The sequence below is a fragment of the Enhydra lutris genome, unplaced genomic scaffold (assembly GCF_002288905.1).
Source record: "Enhydra lutris kenyoni isolate GAN:26980312 unplaced genomic scaffold, ASM228890v2 scaffoldscaffold4, whole genome shotgun sequence".
Classification (NCBI taxonomy): Eukaryota; Metazoa; Chordata; class Mammalia; order Carnivora; family Mustelidae; genus Enhydra; species Enhydra lutris.
In genome coordinates, this window is record NW_019154088.1 from 56,393,476 (window position 1) to 56,419,594 (window position 26,119).

Genomic DNA, 26,119 nt, shown 5'->3' on the forward strand with positions numbered 1-26,119 from the left:
TATAAGTCACTTGAATTTCTTTTTCAGTGAATTATTATCTATTCATCTAAAGAACTCTGTATGTATCTCTACTGAAGTAGTAATTCTTACTAATCCATATAAGCTTTTTATATATTAAAGACATTAATTCCTTATATTATTGCAAATATTTTATATCACATTATCATTTTGCCTTTAAAGTATTTTTTTAACATACAAAAATTTTCTATGGAACCAAACCCAAACTCTTTTTATTTACTTTTGGCTCTTCTTCCACTGTTTTAATGCTCAGAGAATCCTTCCTTTTACTAAGATCTGATGAATATTTAAAGTTTCAAGACTTTCTAGCCCATACTATTGATCAAGTTATCAATCCTTGTATCATTATCACATTTGATTGCTCTCACTTCCCCCTCACCAGTCTTTTTAACAATATTTTTATTATTAATGTCTATAGGATCTATAATATTTTATTTATAAAATAGGTAAATTTTCTTATTTTTGTCAGTCTAATGACCAGTTCATAAATTGTCAATTTTTTTCAAAGAACCAACTTTGGCTTTGTCAATTTTGTCTATTACTTATTTTCTATTTCATTGATTTCTCTTATCTCCTTTGTTTTTTCATTCTATTTACTTTGGGTTTACTTTATCTCTTTTTCTAAATTTTATTTTTTTTAAAATATTTTATTTATTCATTTGTCAGAGAGAGAGGGAGAGAGAGACAGAGTGCAAGCACAAGCAGGGGGAGCAGCAGGCAGAGGGAGAAGCAGGCTCTTGCATCGCAAGGAACTCAATGCAGGACTATCCCAGGATCCTGGGATCATGACCTGAGCTGAAGGCAGCCGCTTAACCAACTGAGCCCACTCAACGTCTCTCTCTCTCTCTCTCTTTTTTTAAGATTTTATTTATTTATTTGACAGAGAGAGAGAGTGAGAGAGAGCACAGCAGGAGGAACAGCAGGTAGAAGGAGAGGTAGAAGCAGGCTCTCAGCTTAGTGGAGAGACTGAGGCTGATTGAGCCACCCAGGGCCCTATTTGCTAGATTTTCAAGGTGAAAACTTAGGTCACTGATTTTAACCTTTCTTCTTTTCTATCAACTGAATTATTTAAAATATTAATTATATTATTTAAAGCTATGGTTTTATTCTAGTTTTGGCAATATCCCTCAGTTTTCATACACTGAATTTTCATAATCATTTCAAAATCTTCTCTACTTTCTCTCCCGATTTCTTCTTTGATCCATGCCCTAATTACTTAGGATTTTCCTTCTATCTTATTTTTCTAATTTAATTATATTGTGGGCAGAGAACATGCTCTGTTTGATCTCAATCCTTTGAAATTTAGTAAGACTCATTTAATGGCCCAGAATATGGTTTTGGTGAATATACCATCAGAACTTGAAAAGAATATACAGGCACACCTCAGAACTATTTCAAGTTTGGTTCCAGACCACCACAAAAATGTGAATATCAGAATAAAGCAAGTACAATGAATTTTTTGTTTCCCAATGGATATAAAAGTTATGTTTATACTACACTATTAAGTGTGCAATAGCGTCTTTTTAGCAATACTTTATTGCTAAAATATGTAGTTATGCATGTAGTTACAGCAAACTTTCACCTGAGCTTTCAGGGGGCTGTAATTACCGATCACAGACCACCATAACAAATATAATAATAATGAAAAAGTTTGAAATATTGTGAAAATTACCAAAACGTGACACGGAGATACAAAATGAGCAAATGCTATTGGAAAAGTGTTGCCAGCAGACTTGTTTGACACAGAATTGCCACAAACCTTCAATTTATTTAAAAAAAAAAAAAAGCCAGTATCCACACAGTGCAATAAAACAAGACGTGCCTATATAAGCTGCGGAGCTGAAGTTGCTGTGTTTTTGGTGTTCTATAAATGTCAGTTAGGCCAAGAGGGTTGATGGTATTGTTCATATTTTATAGACCTTTATGGATTATGTTATCTAATTCAATCAAATGCTGAGAGAAGGGTGCTAAAAATCTCCAATCAAGTTTGTGTTTTTTGTTTTTGTATTTTTTTAGTGTAGTTGACAATGTTACATTAGTTTTGGTTGCACAACTTAGTGAATTGACAAGTTTATACATGATGCTATGATGCTATAATCACATACATAACTACAATCCATCCCATTACATTGCTATTACAATATCATTGACTGTATTCCTTATGGTCTGTTTTTCATTTGTTTCTGTATTTTGAAGCTGTTATTAGGCACATACACATATGTCATTGTTACATCTTCCTTAAGAACTGGACTTATTTTTTTTATTAGAGAGAGAGAGTGAGCAGGGGGCAGAGGGAGAGGAGGAAGCAGGCTCCCCACTGAGCAGGCAGCCCAATGCAGGACTTGATCCCAGTACCCTGGGATCATGACCAGAGCTGAAAGCAGATGCTTAACCTACTGAACCAACCAGTTGTCCCTAGCCCTTTTATTCTTAAGAAATTGTCCATACATACAATAGAATATTACTCAGCCAATAGAAAGGATGAATACCCAGCTTTTGCATCAACATGGATAGGATTGGAGATTATGCTAAGTGAAATAAGTCAAGGAGAGAAAGTCAATTATCATATGGTTTCACTTATTTGTGGAATGTAAGGAATAGCACAGAGGACATTAGGAGAAGGAAGAGAAAAATGAAGGAGGGGAAATCAGAGTGGAAGACGAACCATGACAGACTATGGACTCCAAGAAACCAACTGAGGTTTTTAGAAGGGAAAGAGGTGGGGGGATGGGTTAGCCCAGTGATGGGTATTAAGGAGGGCACATACTGCATGGAACACTGGGTGCTATATGCAAACAATGATTCTTGGAACACTACATCAAAAACTAATGTTTTATTGTATGATGACTAACATAGTAAAAGATTTTTTTAACATAATATAATAAAAAAGATTCATCTCTAGCAATATGCTTTGACTTGAAGATTACCTAAAATAAGTATAGCTATTGTGACCTTCTCACTGTTTTTATGATGATATATCTGTTTCTAACCACTAACCTTTCTTTCATTCAAGATTTTATTTACATTGAAGTTAGTTAACATAGTGTAGTATTAGTTACAGGGGTAGAATTTACTGCTTCATGATTTGCATATAACACCCAGTGTTCATTATATCAAGTGCCTTGCTTAATGCCCATCACCCAGTTATCCAACCCCTCACCCACCTCCTCTCTAGGGTTTGTTCAAAACCCTCAGTTTGTTCCTGATTGTTAAGAGTCTTGTGGTTTGTCTCTCTCTCTCTGTTTTTGTCTTTATTTTTCCCTCCTTTCCCCTATGTTCATCTGTTTTGTTTCTTAAATTCCACATATGAGTGAAATCATATAGTATTTGTCTTTCTCTGACTGAATTATTTCACTTAGCATAATATCCTCTAGTTCCATTCATATTGTTGCACATGGCAACAGTTCCTTCCTTTTGGTGGCTGAGTAATATTCCTCTATGTGTGAGTGTGTGTGTGTATCATGTCATCCGCAAATAGTGAAAGGTTGATGGGTATTAAAGAAGGCACTTATTGTGACAAGCACTGGGTGTTGTATGTAAGTTATGAATCACTAAATTCTACCCTGAACCTAATATTACATTGTATGTTAACTAACTGGAATTTAAACAAAAACTTGAAAAAAGAAAAAAAATAATGTTTCCTATTGATAGCTTATAGTAGCTATCAACTAGCTATTTTTTAATCCACTCTTATAATCTCCACCTTTAATGGAGTGATTAGCCCATTTATAGTTAATGGGATTATTAAAACTTATCATATTTGGGTCTAACATTTTACTATTTGTTTTCTGTTTGCTCTCTCTGAGTTTTGTTACTCTATCACTTCTCTGCTTTATTTTGGGTTAATTTTTTTCTAGGATTCCATCTTAATTTATTGCCAATCTTGTTTTTGAACATTTTCTTGATTATTCTTGACCACGAAACTTAGTAATTATCTGTGAATCTCATTCCCCACCCCAACACCACAAAACAAAACCAAACAAAAAATTAAAGATAAACCATCTTGCCAGGATTCCAATTAGATTAGAATTGAATTACATTTATAAATTATTTTGGAAAGAAATACACGTTTACAATATTTTATTCCTATATAGCTATCTCATATGTCTATGTACTCAATAATTTTTTCAATATTTTTTGTGGTCTTCTTTACCCAAATGTACATGTTTCCTGTTAAAGTTACATGCATGTATTTTCCATTAATCTTAATATTATAAATGACAATTATCCAATGGTGTTCTATTTTTTTTTTTTTTATGCCCAGCACACACCTTCTGGGAATTACCTGTTTTTGAAATAAGCATTGAGATAAAAATTGAGACAAAGTTGAAGACATGAAATACTATGAAGTGTATAATACTATATCATCCAACAATAAACTTATAATTTCAACCATTTAATATAATGTTGGGGGTACAGGAAGGAATATTCTAATCCACATAAAACTGGCTAAATGTGACTAATTTAAATGAGCAACAACAAAAAAATACTATATTATACTTCTATATACATTATTCATTGTTTAGGATTTTTCTAAGGCTTTAAGTATATAAACTCATTTAATATCCATAAAACCAATGGCAAAAAATCCTTTTTTTAAAGATTTTATTTGTCAGAGAGAGAGACAGAGTGAGCGAGCACAGCAGGAGGAGCAGTAAGCAGAGGGAGAAGCAGGCTCCCTGACTAATAAGGAGCCCAATGGGGGACTCTGTCCCAGCTCACAACCTGAGCTAAAGGCAGATACTCAACTAACAAACCCATCCAGGTGCCCCCTCAATGGCAAAAATTCTTGTTTCCATTTTACAGATGAGAAACAGGAAGCTATGTATGTACCCAAAATCCTACATCCAGAAGACACTCAACCAGGTGGCATCAGAGTCTGGTCTTAACTACTATACTGTGCTGTCTCTACTGATCAAATAAGGCACATCTTAATTTTCAGTTTCAATTGCCAAATATGGAAATAAGCACTTTACTGTTCTATCACTGAATAGCATAAATCACTACAAGAAGAAAACTAGGTTTTTTAAAATTAACAATAATTTTTTTAAAATAGCATAAATATAAAAATAGCATAAATCACTACAAGAAGAAAACTAGGTCTTTTAAAAATAACAATAATGTTGTTATGTACACATATGTAAATTAAAAAACACTGACTAATAACCCGGAGAATTTTTCACACTGAGAAATGAAAAGTTTGTTTAGAAGTTAGGCACATGAACTATAAAGCCAAATTAATTTTAAACTGCTTTTAGCTGCAATTTAAATCATCCCTATCCTGAGATTCTTTTTTTTATAAACAGGTATCAACTGAGGAACCTTAAATTGAAACAAAAACGTAATAGGGAAACTGTGCTACATTATCAATACTCAGAATCTTTTTTTTTTTTTTTTTAAATTTCCTCTGCTTTGTACTCTGCTCCAAGACAGTTTGATACTAAAGAATGAAAATTACTTGAGGGGCACCTGGTGGCTCAGTCAGTTAAGCTTTTGACTCTTCATTTTCACCCAGGTCATGATTTCAGGGCTGTGAGTTGGAGCCCCAATTTGAGCTCTGCACCAGTGAGGAGTCTACTTAAGATTCTCTCTCTCGGGGCGCCTGGGTGGCTCAGTGGGTTAAAGCCTCTGCCTTCGGCTCAGGTCATGATCTCAGGGTCCTGGGATCGGGCCCTGCATCGGGCCCCGCATCGGGCTCTCTGCTCAGCAGGGAGCCTGCTTCCCTTCCTCTCTCTCTGCCTGCCTCTCTGCCTACTTGTGATCTCTGTCAAATAAATAAATTCTTAAAAAAAAAAAAAAAAGATTCTCTCTCTCCCTCTGCTCTTTCCCTGCTCATTCACTTGCTTACTCTCTCTCAAATAAAGAAATACATCTTTTTTAAAAAAAAGTTTTCTGCTCCTCCCCACCCCTGCTTACATGCATGAGTGCATTTGTGTTCTTTCTCTCTTAAAAAAAATTACTTGAGGTACCAGTGTACAGTTTTTTAAAAATAAAACTTTAGTTTCTCATTATTACCTGATCTGATGAGATTTCTGAATCAAATATAGTAGAATCGAACAAATTCAATCCAGGAGATCTAGAAGTATAATTTGTAAGAAAAGAAAATCCAGGAGATTCCTTTTGTGTTTGACCTTCAGGCATTATATTTCTGTTTCTATTACAAAGAAATAAGAAATAATAAAAATGTTAAAAATATATTACTAAATATTGTAGACCAGTAAACAGTATCACGGAAATAAGAATTTGCACAGTAGAAAAAGGAAGAGAATAGTTCTTAAAGTGACAAACCTCTTGAGAAAAAGATAGTTTGAGGTAGATAACAATGTTAAAGTAGATCAGTTATGGAATAATAATGAATTCCAACTGAGAATATACTGTCTGGCTCTATTCTAGATATTTCCACTGTCATTAACTTACTTATTCCTCACAGTGAACCTATGAAATAAGTACTATTATTACCACCTCCATTTTACAAAAGAAAATTTTGAAGCATAGAAAGGTTAAATGACTTTCTCCAAGAAATGGAAGTGCCAGAGTTGGGATTTGAGTTCAGCAATCCAGATTCAAATTCCCAGCTCTGAAATTTCAGGCTATATGTCTCCAAGATCTTGAAAGACAATTACAAGATTTTAGTCTTGATGAGGAGTCAGCCATTACATATTCTTGCATAAGGAAGTTAAACTATAAAATGATTTGGGAACAATAATTAGAGAAGAGAGTGGTTAAATTAATTCTGGAGGCAGAGATGCCTGTATTTTTTTTTCTTCTGAACATCCATGTCTTGGCTTTAAGATTGTGCATATTGGCCTCTATGGCACTACAAGTAAACATGAAAATAGTTCCCATTTCCATGCACAGGTATTCAGCTATAACACCATCTAAAATTAGTATGAATGACCTGTATCCCTGAAACAAATATTATATGTTAAGAAAGAAGAGATATCAATAGCCAAAAATAGATAGAGAGATAAATAAAATTAGTATGGACAAAGAAAGTTTGCAATAGTTAATATTCATTTGATAACTACAAATAAATGAATATTAAATCAAGCAAGAAATAGGCTATGTTCAATATGTTCTAGGTGTCAGAGTATAATAATCAATGTTATTTAAAACTTAATTTCTTTTTTTCTTTAAAGGGACATCTCTTCTGTAGGTGGGTGCTCAAATGAAAACGGAGGAATGCTTTCTTTGACCATAGGAACAAAATTCAGACACAAGAGAGTGCTTATCTCCTCCTCTGAAAGAATACATTTGCTCATTATCTCTCTCTCCAGGCATCGCTTCCCATATTCTTAATGAAAATGCTTACAATTATCAACCCCAAAATTCTGTCTTCAAGTTATAAATTTAAAAAAAAAATAGTGGTTCATTATATTTAAAAAGTCAAATTCCAGCAACACTAATGCTAAAAATGACTTAAATTTCTTAGCATCCACGTAATATATTTCCATGAGTTTTCTATTATGTGCAGACTTATTTTCCTTAAGAAGTAAAACGAAGTTTGAATAATACAGTTTGTGGTGTGGTGACATCAGCAACTGCCAGTTCTTGCCCATCAACGAGTCCCAATTCTTTCAATGTCTTGGAGAGATTTGGCCTTGTTCGTTCTTCAATAGAGGTTACTGACTAAGTAAAGTGTTCTATTTTTTCCCTCTAAAGTGGCTGTGATGGCTGGAGATTTCATCTGTAGAAAAGCACTATTGGTTAAATAATCTAAAACCACCTGGAGTTTAGTGGAGAAGATTGGATATTTTAAGGAAGCTGGCTATATAAGCTGGGCAGTTTTCCTTTCTTTCTGCTTCAAATGTATATGTGTACAGTCCATCTACATCATTGAATACCAAGTATTAAGAGGAATATATGCACTTGTGGCTATTTTAAAAACCTCAGTGGCACACACATCTGAAATGACTATATTTGTAGAAGCTACTGCAGGAATGATTTGTTTTACTACTCCTTGAGTGAATCTCTAGGTAACACCCTTAATATTATATTGTCCTGCTCTCTTGACGGACTTTTGGAAAATCCACTGAATATGATCAAGATCATCTCCATCTAATGGAACTCCTTCTCTAAAAGCTGCTCCTTAGGCCACTACAGGATCCTTACAGACTCAATACAGTGTTCTGGGAGCCTGGGCATAGACTCAAAGGTGTACATGGGATCTGTGGAATCTGTGGAAGATACAGTTCTAGTGCACATTCAATACAAGCAGTAATTCCAGGCACAATCACCCAGGCATTTCCTTTAAAACCTTCTGTCCCTCCATCTATCAAAAGGACAATGGAGCTTAGATCTTATACACCATCTTCATAATTTAGAAGAGATAGCCGCATGCCATTTATCCATCTTCTGACCATGATAGAGTCCAGTCCACTTACAATTATATGATATTGTCGATAGAAAATGTCATTAAAATCCTGAAATCTTGCTGAAATATGGAACTACACTGCAATTAGGAACTCTGTCATTTAGAAATTCTGCAGCAATTTAGCCTTAGGTCTTCCAACATCTTAAGGCCTATATAAAAACTGCCTATTTAGATTAAAAACATCTATAGTGTCCATGTCTATAACATAAATCTGTCTAAAACCAGACAACGCCAGATTTTTCAGGAGCTCACATCCTAAGCTTCCAGTCCAATGACCAGAACTTGACATGTATCTAACAAAAACGAGAAATTCAGTGCTCAGTTCGAAATCAGAGTGTGTGAAGGGTCCAGATCACTCGAGGAACTTCTTTTTGGTTGCAGCGACCTTCCCAGTCTCTAGTGTCCCCACACCCAGAAACAGCCATTTTCTCAGCCAGCAGCTCCTCTATTCCTTGTCTCTGGCTCTTCACCATCCAGCATGTTCTCCTGAGCTGCCTACATTTGAATCTCAACTCTATCACTGACAAGTTGTATCACCTGGGAGTCTGTTTCCTCTTCTATAAAATAAGCATAATAATGTATTTACATCTCATAAAGTTGTGAATATTAAATGAGCAATACTTATAAAGGATTTAGACAGTTTATGCTTTTGACAGAACAAAAATCTGAAGATCCTTCTGTAACTGTCTCCATTGACCATCAATGAGTCACTTAACTTTACAGATCAGTTTTCTCATCCATAAGTGGAGGTTTATGGCAAACATATCCTTTTACAGTTCTCATATTTGATGATGAATTCCACTTTGAATATACTGTATGTGAATCAACAGCATGACTTGACTATATAAAACTGATTAGCAATTTAAAATACAGAAATAGAACATGGGTGAGAGAGTTCTGAAGTGGAATCAGTATTTTTTTTTTAATTTTATTTTTTATAAACATATATTTTTATCCCCAGGGGTACAGGTCTGTGAATCGCCAGGTTTACACACTTCACAGCACTCACCATAGCACATGCCCTCCCCAATGTCCATAATCCCACCCCCCCTCTCCCAACCCCCTCCCTCCATCAACCCTCAGTTTGTTTTGTGAGATTAAGAGTCACTTATGGTTTGTCTCCCTCCCAATCCCATCTTGTTTCATTTACTCTTCTCCTACCCCCTTAACCCTCCATGTTGCATCTCCTCTCCCTCATATCAGGGAGATCATATGATAGTTGTCTTTTTCCGATTGACTTATTTCCCTAAGCATGATACCCTCTAGTTCCATCCACGTCGTCGCAAATGGCAAGATTTAATTTCTTTTGATGGCTGCATAGTATTCCATTGTGTATATATACCACATCTTCTTTATCCATTCGTCTGTTGATGGACATCTAGGTTCTTTCCATAGTTTGCCTATTGCAGACATTGCTGCTATAAACATTCGGGTGCATGTGCCCCTTCGGATCACTACGTTTGTATCTTTAGGGTAAATACCCAGCAGTGCAATTGCTGGGTCATAGGATAGTTCTATTTTCAACATTTTGAGGAACCTTCATGCTGTTTTCCAGAGTGGTTGCACCAGCTTGCATTCCAACAGTGTAGGAGGGTTCCCCTTTCTCCGCATCCTCGCCAGCATCTGTCATTTCTTGACTTGTTAATTTTAGCCATTCTGACTGGTGTGAGGTGATATCTCATTGTGGTTTTGATTTGTATTTCCCTGATGCCGAGTGATGTGGAGCACTTTTTCATGTGTCTGTTGGCCATCTGGATGTCTTCTTTGCAGAAATGTCTGTTCATGTCCTCTGCCCATTTCTTGATTGGATTATTTGTTCTTTGGGTGTTGAGTTTGCTAAGTTCTTTATAGATTTTGGACACTAGCCCTTTATCTGATATGTCATTTGCAAATATCTTCACCCATTCTGTCAGTTGTCTTTTGGTTTTGTTAACTGTTTCCTTTGCTGTGCAAAAGCTTTTGATCTTGATGAAATCCCAATAGTTCATTTTTGCCCTTGCTTCCCTTGCCTTTGGCGATGTTCCTAGGAAGATGTTGCTGCGGCTGAGGTCGAAGAGGTTGCTGCCTGTGTTCTCCTCAAGGATTTTGATGGATTCCTTTGTCACATTGAGATCCTTCATCCATTTTGAGTCTATTTTCGTGTGTGGTGTAAGGAAATGATCCAATTTCATTTTTCTGCATGTGGCTGTCCAATTTTCCCAACACCGTTTATTGAAAAGGCTTTTTTTTCCATTGGACATTCTTTCCTGCTTTGTGAAGTGGAATCAGTATTTTAAAAGAATCTTTCATTTTGTAGTTTAAAAAGGGATTAAACTAAACAAAAAGGTTAAATGCAACCTTTTCTCTTAGCTGTAAACAACAAATCTGTGGTTACCCAAGTTAAATAATCATGTTAAGAGATATTACTGCCTACACCAAAATTACATAACAGATGGCAATTCTTGCTTTAGACACTACAACATAAGGAAAAATGACAGCTGGAACATTATTCAATGATGTCCACAATTTACCATACATGATAGTAACTTTTTAACTTGACATTTAATATTTTCCATATACTTTTTATCCTTTAGAAAATCTTAAATGTATACTATTGCACTGGATAAGTACTCATAATCTATATCCTCTTCAGCTGAATGCTGTAGGAAAAATGGGGAAGAGGTTCAATGAAACAAGAATGGCAGAATGTTAATAATTGTTTAAACAGGGCAATAAGTACATGGAGGTTCATTACACTAGTCTCTCTCCTTTGTGTATTTGAAATACTCCACAATAAAACCTTTTTAAAAGTTACAGGTACTAAACGTTTTACTATTCTTATCAATTATTTATAAAATATTGGCTCAACATAAATAGATTCTTTAATAATAGTTATTAATTGAAATCCTACATTTCAAAAGAGGGGGTTTTAGGGAATAATAATTTCTCCAAAGGTTCAGGTGTTTTCACAGCTTCAGGCGTTTTTAAAAATAAAGGAATTTCAGAGGTTTGTAGAAAGTTCTCAGCCCTTTCTTCTACTTCATCACTATTATTTTCTATTGGCTTCTCAAAATGTTCTGCACATATAACCTGCAAATTCAAAATAATAGAAAACTATAAAAATGAATGTTATTTTTTAAAAATATTATATTAACAAATTCACATGTAAAAATGTGTGAGGAAAAAACACCATATTAATCTATGATGTTATATGTCATAGACATAATAAGTAAAATAAGAATAATTGATGAAAGAGATACCAAAATATAATTGTGTGAAATATGGAAAAATAATTTTTAATTTTCTGATTTCTCTTTTCTTCCCAGCTCCACCTCCCTTACCTCTACCTAAAAAAGTAAATGATAGCCAGAACATACTCAAATTGATGATGAAAAATGGTTAAGGATGTTTTTTTAAAAATTCTACATCATGCACTGGCTCATGAATTGTATATGATATACAGGAAGGGAAAAGTGGTTTACTTCCAAGCAATCTTATTCTCATTCGTTGTGTTCTTTGCACATTTTGTCCTTATAAATTCATTACTTTCTCTGCAAAGGTTGAAAACGTGAATACTAATTTTCCCTTATATCATTTTGTGGGGTAGGGCTATGATTCCTCAAATATGTTTGCTATACTAAATCCTATTTCAGAAACAATTTGGGTCTCTCTACCAAAAAAATTTTAAATGTTCTTTTTACCTGCTCTTTTTTTTTTTTAGGTTTTATTTATTTGACAGGCAGAGATCACAAGTAGGCAGAGAGGCAGGCAGAGAGAGGGGGGGAAGCAGGCTACCCGCAGAGCAGAGAGCCCGATGTGGGGCTCGATGTGGGGCTCGATCCCAGGATCCTGGGATCATAACCTGAGCTGAAGGCAGAGGCTTAACCCACTGAGCCACACAGGCGCCCCTTTACCTGCTCTTCTTGAGCAGAATTCTACTGTGTCATTTGTCTTGCTTTAACCTTTAGCAGCTAACTTAGTAAAGTGAATAAACATTGTCTACGTCTATCATTAATGTTTTCCACTATTAAAAAATATTTTGGAAAATACTTTTGCGGCAACCACCAGTCTTGAACTGCCTTAGAAAGTCATTCAATTTTACCAAACTTGTTTTCTTCAGTTGTGATTTAGTTGTGATATAAATATATATATGTATACATACATATATTTATGATCAATTATTAACAACAACTCTGTGTATTTTCATATAAACTTTTTGTGGCTTCATTTTTTAAATCTAGAACTCCTCTAAGGAATAGAAGCTTTAACATCACAGGAACTTGATTACTAACCTAAAACACCTAGACCTCACATATATAATCTTCACTAATCTGAAATTAAAGTGGAAACAGCATTTTAAATTGGAATATTTTGCTTAGAAATCACAAATCAAATATTTGACTTACTTGTGAAGTACACTTTGCTTCTCTCAATTGTCTTACTGTCCCTTTATCTTCACTCTCAGCATCTGTTTGTTACAGGAGAACAAACTAGTTTTTCTTTTGGCAGTTTAATTGTAAAGAAAACATACAAACAGTAAGAATTGTGAATATTTAACTGTTTTTGACCTACAAAAATAGGTTTCATATAGTTTAACCCAATCCACACGGATAAGAGAATAAAACCCATGTGAACAGTTTAAAAGGAAATTATAGAGAATATCCATGTAACCATCACACAGGTAAAGAAACAGAACATCATACATACTTCAAATGTCCACATATTCTTCATATTGTCCTCCTCAGAGGTATTCACTATCCTGAATTTCCTTGATTTGCTTTCTATAGTTTTATCACCTAAGTAATTCAGTTATTTTTCCTGTTTTAAAATGTTATATGATAAAATGGTAATATGTGTTCTTTGTCTTGCTTTTTTTATTCAGCATATGCTCGTGAAATTCATCTGTATTGTTTCATATAGACATAATTTGCTTACTTGTATTGATTTAAGTATTCCATTGTACAAACAACATAATATATCCATCCGTTCTACTAGCAAACAGGCATTTGGGGTGTTTCTACTTTGAGACTATTACAAACAGTGATCTTTACATATATACTTGTATGTATGTACTTGTATTTCTCCAGGTATATACCTAGGAGGGGGATTACGAGGTAAAGAGTATGTATATCTTTCATTTTACCAAATTTTAAACTATTTTCCAGAGTTTATTTTCCAAACTATTTATCAATTTTTGTTGTGGTACCTAGCCATCCCAACTTACCTTAGGAACTCATTCAGTTTCACCAGACAAAACCATTAGCTTTAATTATAATTTATATATAGTCTCAATATACAGTCATTTATAAATGAGTTCCTCCAACAGTTATGAGAGTCCTTATTGTTCTATATTCTAATACTAACCACTGTCAGACTTTCTGAATCTGCTAATCTGTTGGATGTATAATAGCTCACTGTGGCTTTTTCAGTTTCCTAATTTGCTGAGCATCTTTTCATATGTTTATTTACCATATGAGTTGCTCTATTTCAAGTGCCTACTTGCATATTTTGCACATATTTCTAATTGGGTTGTCTGACTTATTCTTCTTGGTTTGTGGAAATTCTTTATATATTTTTGGAAACTGGTCCTTTGACAGTTTTATGTGTTAAAAATATATCCTCTTGTTTTCATTTCTTTTTTTTTTTTAAGATTATTTATTTGAGAGAGATAAAGAAAGAGAGCACAAGAGTAGGCAGAGTGGCAGGCAGAGGAAGAGCAAGAAGGAGACTCCCCACTAAGCAGGGAACCTAACATGGAACTTGATCCCAGGACTGAGATCATGACCTGAGCTGAAGGCAGACACTTAAACGACTGAGTCATTTGGGCTCCCCTTCCATTCTCTTTATGTCTTTTGATGAACAGAAATTCTTAAGTTTAGTATAGCCAAATTTATCAAATTCTCTTTTTTAAAAGATTTTACTTATTTATTTGACAGACAGAGATCACAAGTAGGCAGAGAGGGAGGCAGAGAGAGAGGGGGAAGCAGGCTCCCTGCTGAGCAAAGAGCCCGACGCAGGACTCGATCCCAGGACACTGGGATCATGACCTGAGCCAAAGGCAGAGGCTTTAACCCACTGAGCCACTCAGGCGCCCATCAAACTTTCTTTTGATTGGGCATTTTAATTCTTATTTAAGAAATTCTTTCCTACCTTGAATAGACCTTTTTCTATTTGATCATCTGAAAGCTTTTGTCTTTTGCAGTTAAGTCACAACTATTATTTTCATCACATTAACTTCCTCAAAAGACAGGCTTGGATATTGTTGAAGAGAGTCCTTTTTTCTTCTAAGATAATTACATGCCTTTTTGGGTATGAAGCCTTACTATATATGCTGAACAGCAGCTAGACTATGCCAGACATACGCATTTCCCCACATATCTGTATTAGGGGTGCATTGTTCCTAGAGATCAGCTTTCTTCTCTTGTCTAACACTCTGTCAGCTTAGCATACATAGAAAATTATAAACAGGTGGAACAAATCATCTGTGCAGTTAAGATATAATTCTTTCTTCCAGAAGACAGCATGAAGAAAACCCATCTACCTAGAATAAGCACATTATGTTGGCTGACTATTATATTGAGAGAGAGAAACAGATGCATAGTTTATTCTAAGGCCATTCTGAGTATACATATATTTACAGAATTTTTCTACTGCCAAAATGAGCCAGTTTTTTTTTTTTTTTTTTTTTTTTTTGACAGATAGAGATCGCAAATAGGCAGAGAGGCCGGCAGAGAGAGAGGAGGAAGCAGGCTCCCCGCTGAGCAGAGAGCCTGATGTGGGGCTCGATCCCAGAACCTGGGATCATGACCTGAGCAGAAGGCAGAGGCTTTAACCCACTGAGCCACCCAGGCGCTCCCCTGAGCCAGTTTTTTTAAAGTTTTTATTTGAACTCCAGTTAGTTAACACAGTGTAATATTAGTTTCGGATGTGCAATTTAGTGACTCAAAACTTAAAACACCTGGTGCTCATCACAAGTACACTCCTTAATTCTCACCACCTATTTAACCCACCTCCCAACCTCCTTCTCTTCTCATCCATCAGTTTGTTCTCTATAGTTAAGAGTCTGCTTTTTGGTTTGCCTCTTTTTCCCCTCCATGACTGTTTGTTCTGTTTCTTAAATTCCACATACAAGTGAAATGATATGGTATTTTTGTTTCTTTGATTTATTTCACTTAGCATAATACTCTCTAGGGCTCCATCCAGGTTGTTGCAAATGGCAAGATTTCATTCTTTTTTATGACTAATACTGCATTACGCACACACACCCACCCCACATCTTCATCCATTCATCAATCAATGGACATTTGAGCTCTTTCCATAATTTGGCTATTGTTGATACTGCTGCTACAACATCAGGGCACATGTGCCCCTTCAAATCAGTATTTTTGTATCCTTTGGGTAAATACCTAGTTAGTAATGCAATTGCTGGGTCACAGGATAGTTCTTTTTTTAACTTTTTAAGGAACCTTCACACTGTTTTCCACAGAGGCTACACCAGTTTGCATTCCTATCAACAGTGTAAGAAGGTTTCCCTTTCTCCACATCTTCACCAAAACCTGTTGTTCCCTGTATTGTTAATTTTAGCCATTCTGACAGGTGTGAGATGATATCTTGTTGTACTTTTATTTGTATTTCCCTGATGATGAGTGATGTTGAGCATCTTTTCATGTGCCTGTATGTCTTCTTTGGAAAAATGTCTATTCATGTCTTCTATTTTTTAACTGGATTATTTGCTTTGGGGATTTTGAGTCTTATGAGTTCTTTACATATTTTATATATTAACCCTTTATCAGATATGTCAGTTGCAAATAACTTCTCTCACTGCATAGGTTGCCTTTCAGTTTTGTTGACTGTTCCCTTGGCTGTGCAGAAAATTTATTTTGATGAAATCCCAACAGTTTATTTTTGCTTTTATTTCCCGTACCTCAAGAGGTGTATCTAGTAAGAAGATGCTATGGCCGATGTCAAAGAGGTTACTGCCTGTGTTTTCCTCTAGGACTTTATTGGTTTCCTGTCTTACATTTAGGTCTTTCATCAATTTTGAATTTATTTTTATGTATGGTGTAAGAAAATAGTCCAATTTCATTCTTTTGCATATGGTTGTCCAGTATTCTCAACATCATTTCTTGAACAGACTGTTTCCTTTCCATTGAATGGTCTTTCCTACCTTGTCAAAGATTAATTGACCATATAGTTGTGGGTCTATTTCTAGATTTCCTGTGCTGTTCCATTGATCTATGTGTCTGTTTTTGTGCCAGTGCCATACCATCTTTATCATTACAGCTTTGTAATATAACTTACATCAGGAATTGTGATGACTCCAGCTTTGCTTTTTAAGGTTGCTTTGGCTATTCAGGCTCTTTGTGGTTCCATAAAAATTTCTGATTGTTTATTCTAACTCTGTGAAAAATGATAGTAGTATTTTGATAGGGATTGCATCGTATGTGTAGATTACTTTGGGTAACACAGATATTTTAACAGTATTTGTTCTTCTAATACATGAGCATGGAATGTTTCTCCATTTCTTTGTGTCATCTTCAATTTCTTTTATCAGTGTTTTATAAGTTTCAGAGTATGGGTCTTTCATCTCTTTGGTTAGGTTTATTCCTGGGTATCTCATGGTTTTTGATGCAATTGTAAATGGGATTTATTCCTTAATGTCTTTCTGCTGCTTTATTATTGGCATATAGAAATGAAATAGATTTCTGTATATTGACTTTGTATCTTGAAACTTTACTGAATTCATGTTACCGGTTCTAGCAGTTTTTGGTGAAGTATTTCAGGTTTTCTCTATATAGTATCATATCATCTACAAATAGATTAAGTTTTACTTCTTCCCTGCTGATTTGCCTGCCTTTTATTTCTTTTTGTTGTCTGATTGCTGTGGCAAGGATTTGCAGTATTATGTTGGATAAAAGTGGTAAGAGTGAACATCCTTATCTTGTTCCTGATCATAAAGGAAAAGATCTCAGTTTTTCCCCACCAAGGAGGATTTCGATCATGGGTTTTTTGTATATGGACTTTATTCTGTTGAGGAATGCTCCCTCTAAACCTACTTTATTGAGGGTTTTTATCATGAATGGATGTTGTACTTTGTCAAATGCTTTTTCTCCATCTACTGAAAGGATCATATGATTCTTATCCTTTCTTTTATTAATGTGATGTGTCATGTTGATTGATTTGTGAATACTGAACCAACCTTGCAACTCAGGAATAAATCCCACTTGATAGTGGTGAGCAGTTCTTTCAATGTACTGCTGGATTTGGTTTGTTCGTATTTTGTTGAGAATTTTTGCATCCGTGTTCATTAGGGATATTGGCCTGTAGGTTTTGTTGTTGTTGTTGTTGTTTTAGTCTTTATCTGGTTTTGGCATCAGGGTAATGCTGGCCTCATAAAATAAATGTGGAAGTTCTCCTTCCTTTTCTATTTTTGGGATAGTTTGAGAAGAATAGGTATTAACTCTTCTTTAAATGTTTGGTAAAATTTGCCTGTGAAGCCATCTGGCCCTGGATTTTGTTTGTTGGGAGATTTTTTATTACTGATTCAATAAAATGAGACAATTTTAAAACTGCAAAATAAAAGGCTATAATCCACATCATAAAGACAAGAAAAAGTGAAGACTTTTATATAGCCTAATATATATATAGTGGAATAACTGTTACTCATTATTGGATTACTAATATGTATGTATATGTACATATGAGATGTCTTATATTACACACTGTATTATATACATTATGTATACACATGTACATATACAAATAAATACATATTTATATACACACATAGTTTTTTCAAGAGTATGATGCCCTTAAAATCTTCCAACAGCTAGTTGATCTAAGAAAATAAATTCATATATATATCTCCAGTAACATTTCTATGCTTTTATTCAAAGAAAATAATCCAAACAGTAAAAGATTTATGTAAAAGAATATAGTAGCTTAACCTAGAAACAATAAGATATTTAATATTTTGAAGAAGAATGGCTAAATAATTAAAATAATTCAAAATTTTGAGATAATGGCTAAATGAATTATAGCATATCCTTCCATGGCATAAGATAGTCATTAAAAATAAAATCTATTTAATGGCATAGAAAAATATCCTGAACAGTATATCAAATGGAAAGAAAAGGTTACAAAATGATATATAGTATGTTTCAAATTTGGGAGAGAAAGTAAAAGAACACACATATACATAGGAAAGTAGGACAAGAACATATACCAGTATGGATGGTGCCAGTTATACCTGGGTGATGGTATCTTTGTTTCTTTTGTATTTTTCCCTGTTTTCCAAATCTTTTACAATGAAATGATATATTTTATACTGAGTGAAAAATGTTTTTAAAAACCAGGCATGCACAGTCAGTTAATCAAAGATGTGAACAATCCAAATAATATATTTGAATAGTATAAAAACTGGACATAATTTGTTACTCCCATTTCTTAGGAAAAAATATAAACAGCAAATACCTGTATCTCCTTTTTCAAACCACTGAGTGCAATTTGATTGTTTCTGTGGGGTTAACAATCTAAAATACAATAAATAAAATTTTTATATTATTTGTTGAACTGATAAATTTCAGAATTAAAACATTTTCCTATTTTAAAAGTTACCTGAAATGCATCATATTTTGAGAATTTTTAATAGCCACAGAATTTGAGCATTTTGAATGGTCATTCAGAGTAAAGTCATTAAGTACCTGAACAAAAGAAATTAAGTATTAGAACCAGCTGCACAGACAATAAAAATTTTTTGCTTGCCATGGCTACTGAAGGTTCTCCAAGAACATTGTCATTCTCCTCCTCATCATCATAAATATGAACAACTATAAACATTAACTGAAACCACTATATACAAAATATTCAAATGCTAGGAAACTTTAAGACTCATAAGGAATTTAGTATTTTGGACAAGTATAATAACTATGCTTTGTAGTATTTCTACATTTAAGGTAAACTTACAATTTTTTATCCCATATTTATGACTATTCAAGTCAATCTTAACCATTTTCTCAAATGATTTGTATCTAAGAACCTCTTAAACTGAACATTAAAAAGCAAAACACATTAAAAGATTAAAACCTGAGATTTTGTTTTTTATGTATGTATGAACAAGGTAATATTTCATTTTTAACTTTAGATTTTATTTAATATCAATATCTAAGCCACTGCTTTACTAATGTTTGTATTGTCTGTTTCAAGTCATTCTCTGTGAGTCACTCATTTTGAAGAGTTCCTGATTTTTCTTATTCAACTCAACATAAAAATATCTTTAGTAGGAAAAATCCCATTTATTTTAATTATAACAGCCATTGGTCTGAATTCTGTGATCTTATTGTGCTTTTAGATCATAAAAGACCTTGCCCCTTAAAGAACATTTGTCCCTTAAAGAATAAGTGTTGTTACTGTTTCGATGTATTAAACAATATACATTTTGTATGGGCTCCCTGTAAAAGTATTTGTACAAGTTAAGTAGTTGTTTATAGTAGATGCTAAGAACTAAAATTGCTGAATATTTACATTTTTATTTTTAATAAGTATTATGAACCAGTCCTCCAAAGTAATTACACCAAATTACATTCCCACTATTGGTGACTTTACCAGATATTATCAAATGTAGTGTATGCAAATCTGATAGGGGAAACCAGGTACCTCATTGGTTTAATATGCATTTCCCTATACCCCAAAATTCAAGCATCTTGTTTTGTGACACTTTTTCTGTAAACTGTTTTATCTTTTGCCTATCTTAAAAATTAATTTGTATTATGTATTTATGTATTATACATTCTGCATACCACTTTCCTATCTATTCTGTCTTTCTCTATAACTTGTTGGTGTCTTTTGTCATAGCAAAGTTTTTTGTTTTGATGTAGTCCACTGATCAATTTGTCTTTTCTTACACCACACTGTTATAATCATTGGATTTTGATATTTTAAAATGTTCTGGGATAGGGTGCCTGGGTGGCTCAGTCGATTAAGTGGCCAGCCAACTCTTGATTTTGGCTCAGGTCATCATCTCAGGGCTGTGTGACTGAGTCTCACATTGTGCTCTGCACTGGGTATGGCGCCCGCTTATGATTCTTTCTCTCCTCCCTCTGCCCCTGCTCACTTGCTCTCTCTCCCACCCTAAAAAAAAAAAAAAAAAAGTCCTTGGATTATGTAAATATTCTGGAATTAAGACTGTGGTGATGGTTACACTACCTTTAGAATATGCTAAAAACTGGGGCACCTAGGAGGCTCAGTTGGTTAAGCCTCTGCCTTCCGCCCAGGTCATGATCCAGGGTCCTGGTTCGAGGCCCACATCAGGCTCTCTGCTCAGTGGGGAGCCTGCCTCTCCCTCTCTCTGCTTGCCTCTCTGCCTACTTGTGATTTCTCTATCAAATAAATGGATAAAATCTTAAGAAAAAAGAATACACTAAAAACCACTGAAATGCACATTTTAAAATGAATTTTATGATAAACATTTTGGTATCTAAGAGTATAAGTTTCTCTCACATTGTTTAAAAAGATCTTTTATTTTAAATCTTTAAAATTATTAATCTGTTGATAAAGTGTCAATATGATTGACAAACTTTTCTAATGCTATCATTATAATTCTTGGGAAAACCAAGTTTTAGTCATAATACATTTTTTTTTAATGTTACAGTGCCAAACTAGGTTTCCAAATAATTTATTTGGATTTCTACATGTATATTCATTCTTGAGATGAATGTATAATTTTTTCTTTCACTATCTTTGTCCTTGCTACCTAATGAATAGCCATGCATAATTTATTGGCTAGTTTCCAACTTCTTCTATTCTCTAGAATTACTTATTAATAATAAATAATAAAATGATTGCTCTCAACTGGCAATTTTTCCTCTCAGGGAGCATCTGACAATGTCTGGAGACCATTTTCTATTGTCTTTTCTTTGGTGTGGGTGCTATTTGCCCCTAGAAGTTCACAAGATGACCCTACAAAAAAGGATTATCTCGCCTAAAATGTCAATAATGTCAGAGTTTAGAAATTCTGATTTAGTCCTTAAAGGTTTGGTAGAATTCACAGGAAAAACTGATTCTGGTATGTTTTGAAAGGTGTGTGTGTGTGTGTGTGTGTATGTGTGAGGGAGAAGGGAGGCAAGTAGGGAAGGAAAGAGCAAAACAGAGATTTGCTTACATTTCCGTTTCACTTACATTTCCAGTTCTTCTAGTTTATGGTTCTATTCATGTCTTTCTTTTTCAGTCTACTTAACAATTTATATTGTCCTAGAAAATTAACCCCCTCACGTAATTTTTCAAATTTATTGTTATAAAGTCTTGCATAGTATTCTCTTAGGGCCTTGAAAACATTTCTTCCCTATGTACAAGGATATGCACTTTCCCCCCCTTATTATTCTTCCTTTTGGGAGGTGAGGCTTCTCTTTTTTTATACTTGCCGCAATTTTATTTTATTGCTATTTAAAAGTTATTAACTTCTGGCTATACTGATTAACCCAACTTTCTAATTTCATTAATTTCTGCTTTTCTCTTTATTAATTCCTACTTTCTTTGGATTGTTATTTTCCTGTTTTGAGTTGAGCTTTTTTCACACTTTGAATTGAGCTGTTCACACTTAGAGTTCAGCTAACTTTAATCTTTATTTTCTAATATAGTTGTTTTCAAATAGAAGTTTTGGAGGACCAATTAGGATAGATTCCATAGGTTTTGGTTTATAGTATTCTAAATAGTTTTATCTTGATTTCTTCTTTAACCCCCAAATAATTGAAAGTGTATGAATTTCTTTTTCCTCTGCTAAATACTTTTTTGAGGAGGATTTATCTTTTTGTTGAACTTCTCTTTTTTTTATATAGCGGTAAGTAAAGAGAACAACTTTTTAAAACTGGTTGAAATATCCTCTTAGTTGTAGTAAATGGTCAATTTTGGTGAATACTGCAATATCAGGAAAAGAAAGCATAGATGAATCTGAGAAATGACACTGTAGAAATGGTGCTATGAGCCCTGGTAAGTGACCCTGAGTCACTTTGAATTTCATGGCAGGTCAGAGAAAAATAAATATTCATCTTGTTTAAGATGCTGTTATTTCATTCATTTGGTTTTGTATTGTTACAATGTACCCAAACTCAACACCTAAACTCAAGATAGTACTTTTTTTGAGAGAGCTATCCTTTTTAAACTGTGGATTCAATACTTTCTTGGAATTCTATCAATTTTTACTTTACATATGGTGCATCACGGTTCTTAGAACTTGGTGAGTTACTTTTTTTCAAAAATATGAAATATAGTTATCCCTATTAATGATTGTTGTCTTGAACTCTATTTTATATAACATTGTTACATCTGCTTTTTGTTTGCATTTGTCTGATATATATTTCCCATTTCCTTCTACCTTCACTCTTCATTTGTCAAATTGTTTCAGCTCTTCTGTTTTAAAAGTATATGGCTGTTCCACTCTGGAAAACAGTATGGAGGTTCCTCAAAAAGTTATATATAGAACTACCTTACGATCCAGTAATTGCAGTACTAGGTATTACCCAAAGAATACAAAAATACTAATTCAAAGGGATATATGCACCTCTCTGTTTACAGCAGCATTACCAATAATATCAAATGGAAAGAGTCCAAATGTCCACTGACTAATGAATAAAGGAGATATTCACATATACACACCACACACACACACACACACACACACACACACAAATGGGAGTATTACTCAGCTGTAAGAAAGAATGAAATACTGCTATTTGCAACGATGTGGATGGAGCTAGAGAGTATTAGCTAAGTGAAATAGTCAGAGAAAGACAAATACCATATGATTTCACTCATATGTGGAATTTAAGATACAAAACAAATGAACACTGGAGGGAAAGAGAAAGGGGCAAACCATAAAAGAGACTTTTTTACAATTTTACAATTACAGAGAACAAACTGAGGATTACTAGAGGGGAGGTGGGCAGGGGAATGGGTTAAATGAGCAACAGATATTACAAAGGGCTCTTACTGTGATGAGCTCTGGGTATTGTGTATAAGTGATGAATCACTATATTGTATACCTGAAAGGAACTGGAATTTTAAAACTTGGAAGAGGAAAAAAAAAGTATATGTCTGTATTTGTATATATATTCCACAGAATATATGTCAATTGCTGATTACTGATTTGTTTGAAACTATTTATGGCATATTATTTTCTATTTACAATGCATTCTAGCTATTTTATCCACCCTTCCCTTCTTGCCTTTTGTTGAACTGATTAAGTTTTCTTTGTCTCATCCTTTTTTTCCCTACTATTCTAAATTTTACACACGGCATTTCATTTATGTTGTATATCCTTACGTGTTCAATATACATGCATGAATTCACACTTTCTGTTTTCCAACAATATATAAGTAAATCAGTATTGTTTCTTCTCTACCTCTATCCCCAAACAAAAAAAAGAACTTGGGTAAATTTTTGTTTCCCTCATTTATCTTCCCACCTTCATCCCATATTGATCTAATCTGAAATTTTAGTTCCAGATTTATAAGTTTTTATAATTAATACATATTTAGAATTAATAAGTTTCATTAATTACTTTGGTCACCACTACACCTCTGTTTGTATATATTAATCATGAATTAATGAAAGCAATCATATTTTTCATTGAGAATTTCCCTATGGACTATTTTCAGGAAAAACGGGGGAGGATGGAGATGTGCCACATCAAAAGCCAGCTTTCTGGGTGGTATGTTCCCTGTTTTTCATAAGCATCATGAACTCCCTACAGTACCACCTATCTCTCTAACCCAAACTCTTACACTTACTGCTTCCACCTGGAGACAGTCATCCCATTGCTGATGACTGCCCAAAGGCAAAGGGATTATGAGATGAACAGGTGTTAACTAACTCCCACTGAAGTAACCCAACCAATTACCCTACTCATTATCTCCACACCTATTCCTTCTGCAAGAGTATTCTATGCAAGTCATGGGCCACAATTTCCCTCTTCAATCCAATTCTGTTTTCCTTCTTCAGAAATATGTTTTTGGTCTACTAGGTACGGGGCTTGGTTTTTTTGTTTGTTGTTTTAGAGAGAGAGAGTGTAAGTGTGCATGCAAGCATCGGGGAGGGGCAGAGGGAGAAAGAGAGAGAATCTTAAGCAGGTTCCATGTCCAGCGTGGAGCCCAATGCAGGGCTCAATCTCACATACCTGAGATCATGACCTGAACCAAAATCAAAAGTCAGACACCTAACTCACTGAGCCACCCAGGTGCCCCAGGGATTGGTACTTTTAAATATCTTTTCTATTTTTAAGAGTGAGAAGGCTAGCGTGCATGGGTGGCTCAGTCATTGAGCCTCTGCCTTCAGCTTGGGTCATGATCCCAGGGTCCTGGGATCAAACCCCGCATCTGGCTCCCTGCTCAGCAAGAAGCCTGTTTCTTCCTCTCCCACTCCCCCTGCTTGTGTTCCCTCTCTTTCTGTGTCTCCCTCTGTCAAATAAATAAGTAAAATCTTAAAAAAAAAAAAACAAAACAAAACAATAAGGCTATGCAGTGAATATTCAGGCTGACATTCTGAAATTGTTTTAAGATTTTTAGACCTTGAGTTATAGTAATGACTGAGTTAATATATTTATAACACATATATACACATACACACAGACCCATGTTCCAAATGCAGTACATTCACGGTTTCATTTAATGCAAGCAAATATTTAATTTATACTATTAAAAAAGAAATGCCTACCTGCACATTGTTTTCTTTCTGTCTAAAGTCAATATTGGCAAGCTTTGCCTGCTTCACAGAACTTTCTTCTTTTTTATCTAGGTTATTAAATTGTACAACTTCAAATGAATTCCAGAGATAGAATAAAAAATTATGCCCAACATTCAACCTAAGCTTGTAATTTAAAAAATCAAGTTACATGAATATTTAACTTAAAATATAGAAATGTGAAATTTCTACATAAGTTTTAATTCCATACTATATAACAGTTATTTCAATAAGCATGAATGTAAAATGAAAACCAGCTTACAAAATTACATCTTTATAATGAGGAACCAAAGACGACTAGAAGAAAAAGAACAGCTAATGGGGTTAAACTGATACAATGTAGTTAATGTAATCTGCAAATCCACCAAATGAAACATGATTCAAATATCTTAGGAGACTAAGTTACAAATATCATTAACACAAGTCGGCTATCCACTTTAATTATACATTCTCATAACTTCTCAAATGAAAAATTTCTTATTATTCATCCTCCTCTGACAGCTGTGCAAGCAGACCAGAGCACTTCTTTTAATACCTTGTGATTTCTCTCTCAAAGAAAAAAAATTAGGCATATCTTGTTTGCTCTCAAAAAGAATCAAAGTGGTACTTTCTTGAGTCTACTGCTCTCTAGTATTGTCTGTTCTTGCTTACAACTAATGATAGCAAAATTTGCTTCTATTTCTTCTATGTGCTTGCAAAGAAAACTAAGTTTTTAAATAATTAAGATACTGTACCTATAACTCTTGGTTCTGAAGAATGCATCTTCATTAGTCTGAATAATTTCTGAGATTCATACGGAAGAAATAATTGACTGTTTTGAGGGGTTTTATTCAATATAAGTGCAGGTTGTTCATCTTTTTCAAAAATTCTGAAGAATGAATTACATTAAATATTTAGTAAGTAAAAATGCATTTTAAATGTATTTTAAAGCTAGAAGAGATATTTATATACTACACAGTTTAAACTCATTTTGCATACACTAAAACTGAGTTCCAGAAAATTTGATAGATCTGCCCA

General features: G+C 34.2%; 1 protein-coding gene and 1 pseudogene across 1 annotated transcript in view; both read right to left on the reverse strand.

Annotated features, from left to right (window-relative positions):
• The window catches only part of LOC111162449 (chromosome unknown C14orf39 homolog), a 58,803-nt gene that overhangs the window by 3,803 nt on the left and 28,881 nt on the right, over window positions 1-26,119 (reverse strand). The window contains exons 9-15 of the mRNA XM_022526883.1: window positions 25,837-25,970; window positions 25,076-25,152; window positions 18,989-19,074; window positions 18,845-18,903; window positions 12,778-12,839; window positions 11,283-11,461; window positions 6,034-6,178 (exon numbers count right to left, since the gene is read on the reverse strand). Coding sequence (XP_022382591.1) covers window positions 6,034-6,178; window positions 11,283-11,461; window positions 12,778-12,839; window positions 18,845-18,903; window positions 18,989-19,074; window positions 25,076-25,152; window positions 25,837-25,970 — 742 coding nt within the window. The remainder of the gene's footprint in view (window positions 1-6,033; window positions 6,179-11,282; window positions 11,462-12,777; window positions 12,840-18,844; window positions 18,904-18,988; window positions 19,075-25,075; window positions 25,153-25,836; window positions 25,971-26,119) is intronic.
• LOC111162460 lies at window positions 7,504-8,872 on the reverse strand (annotated as a pseudogene).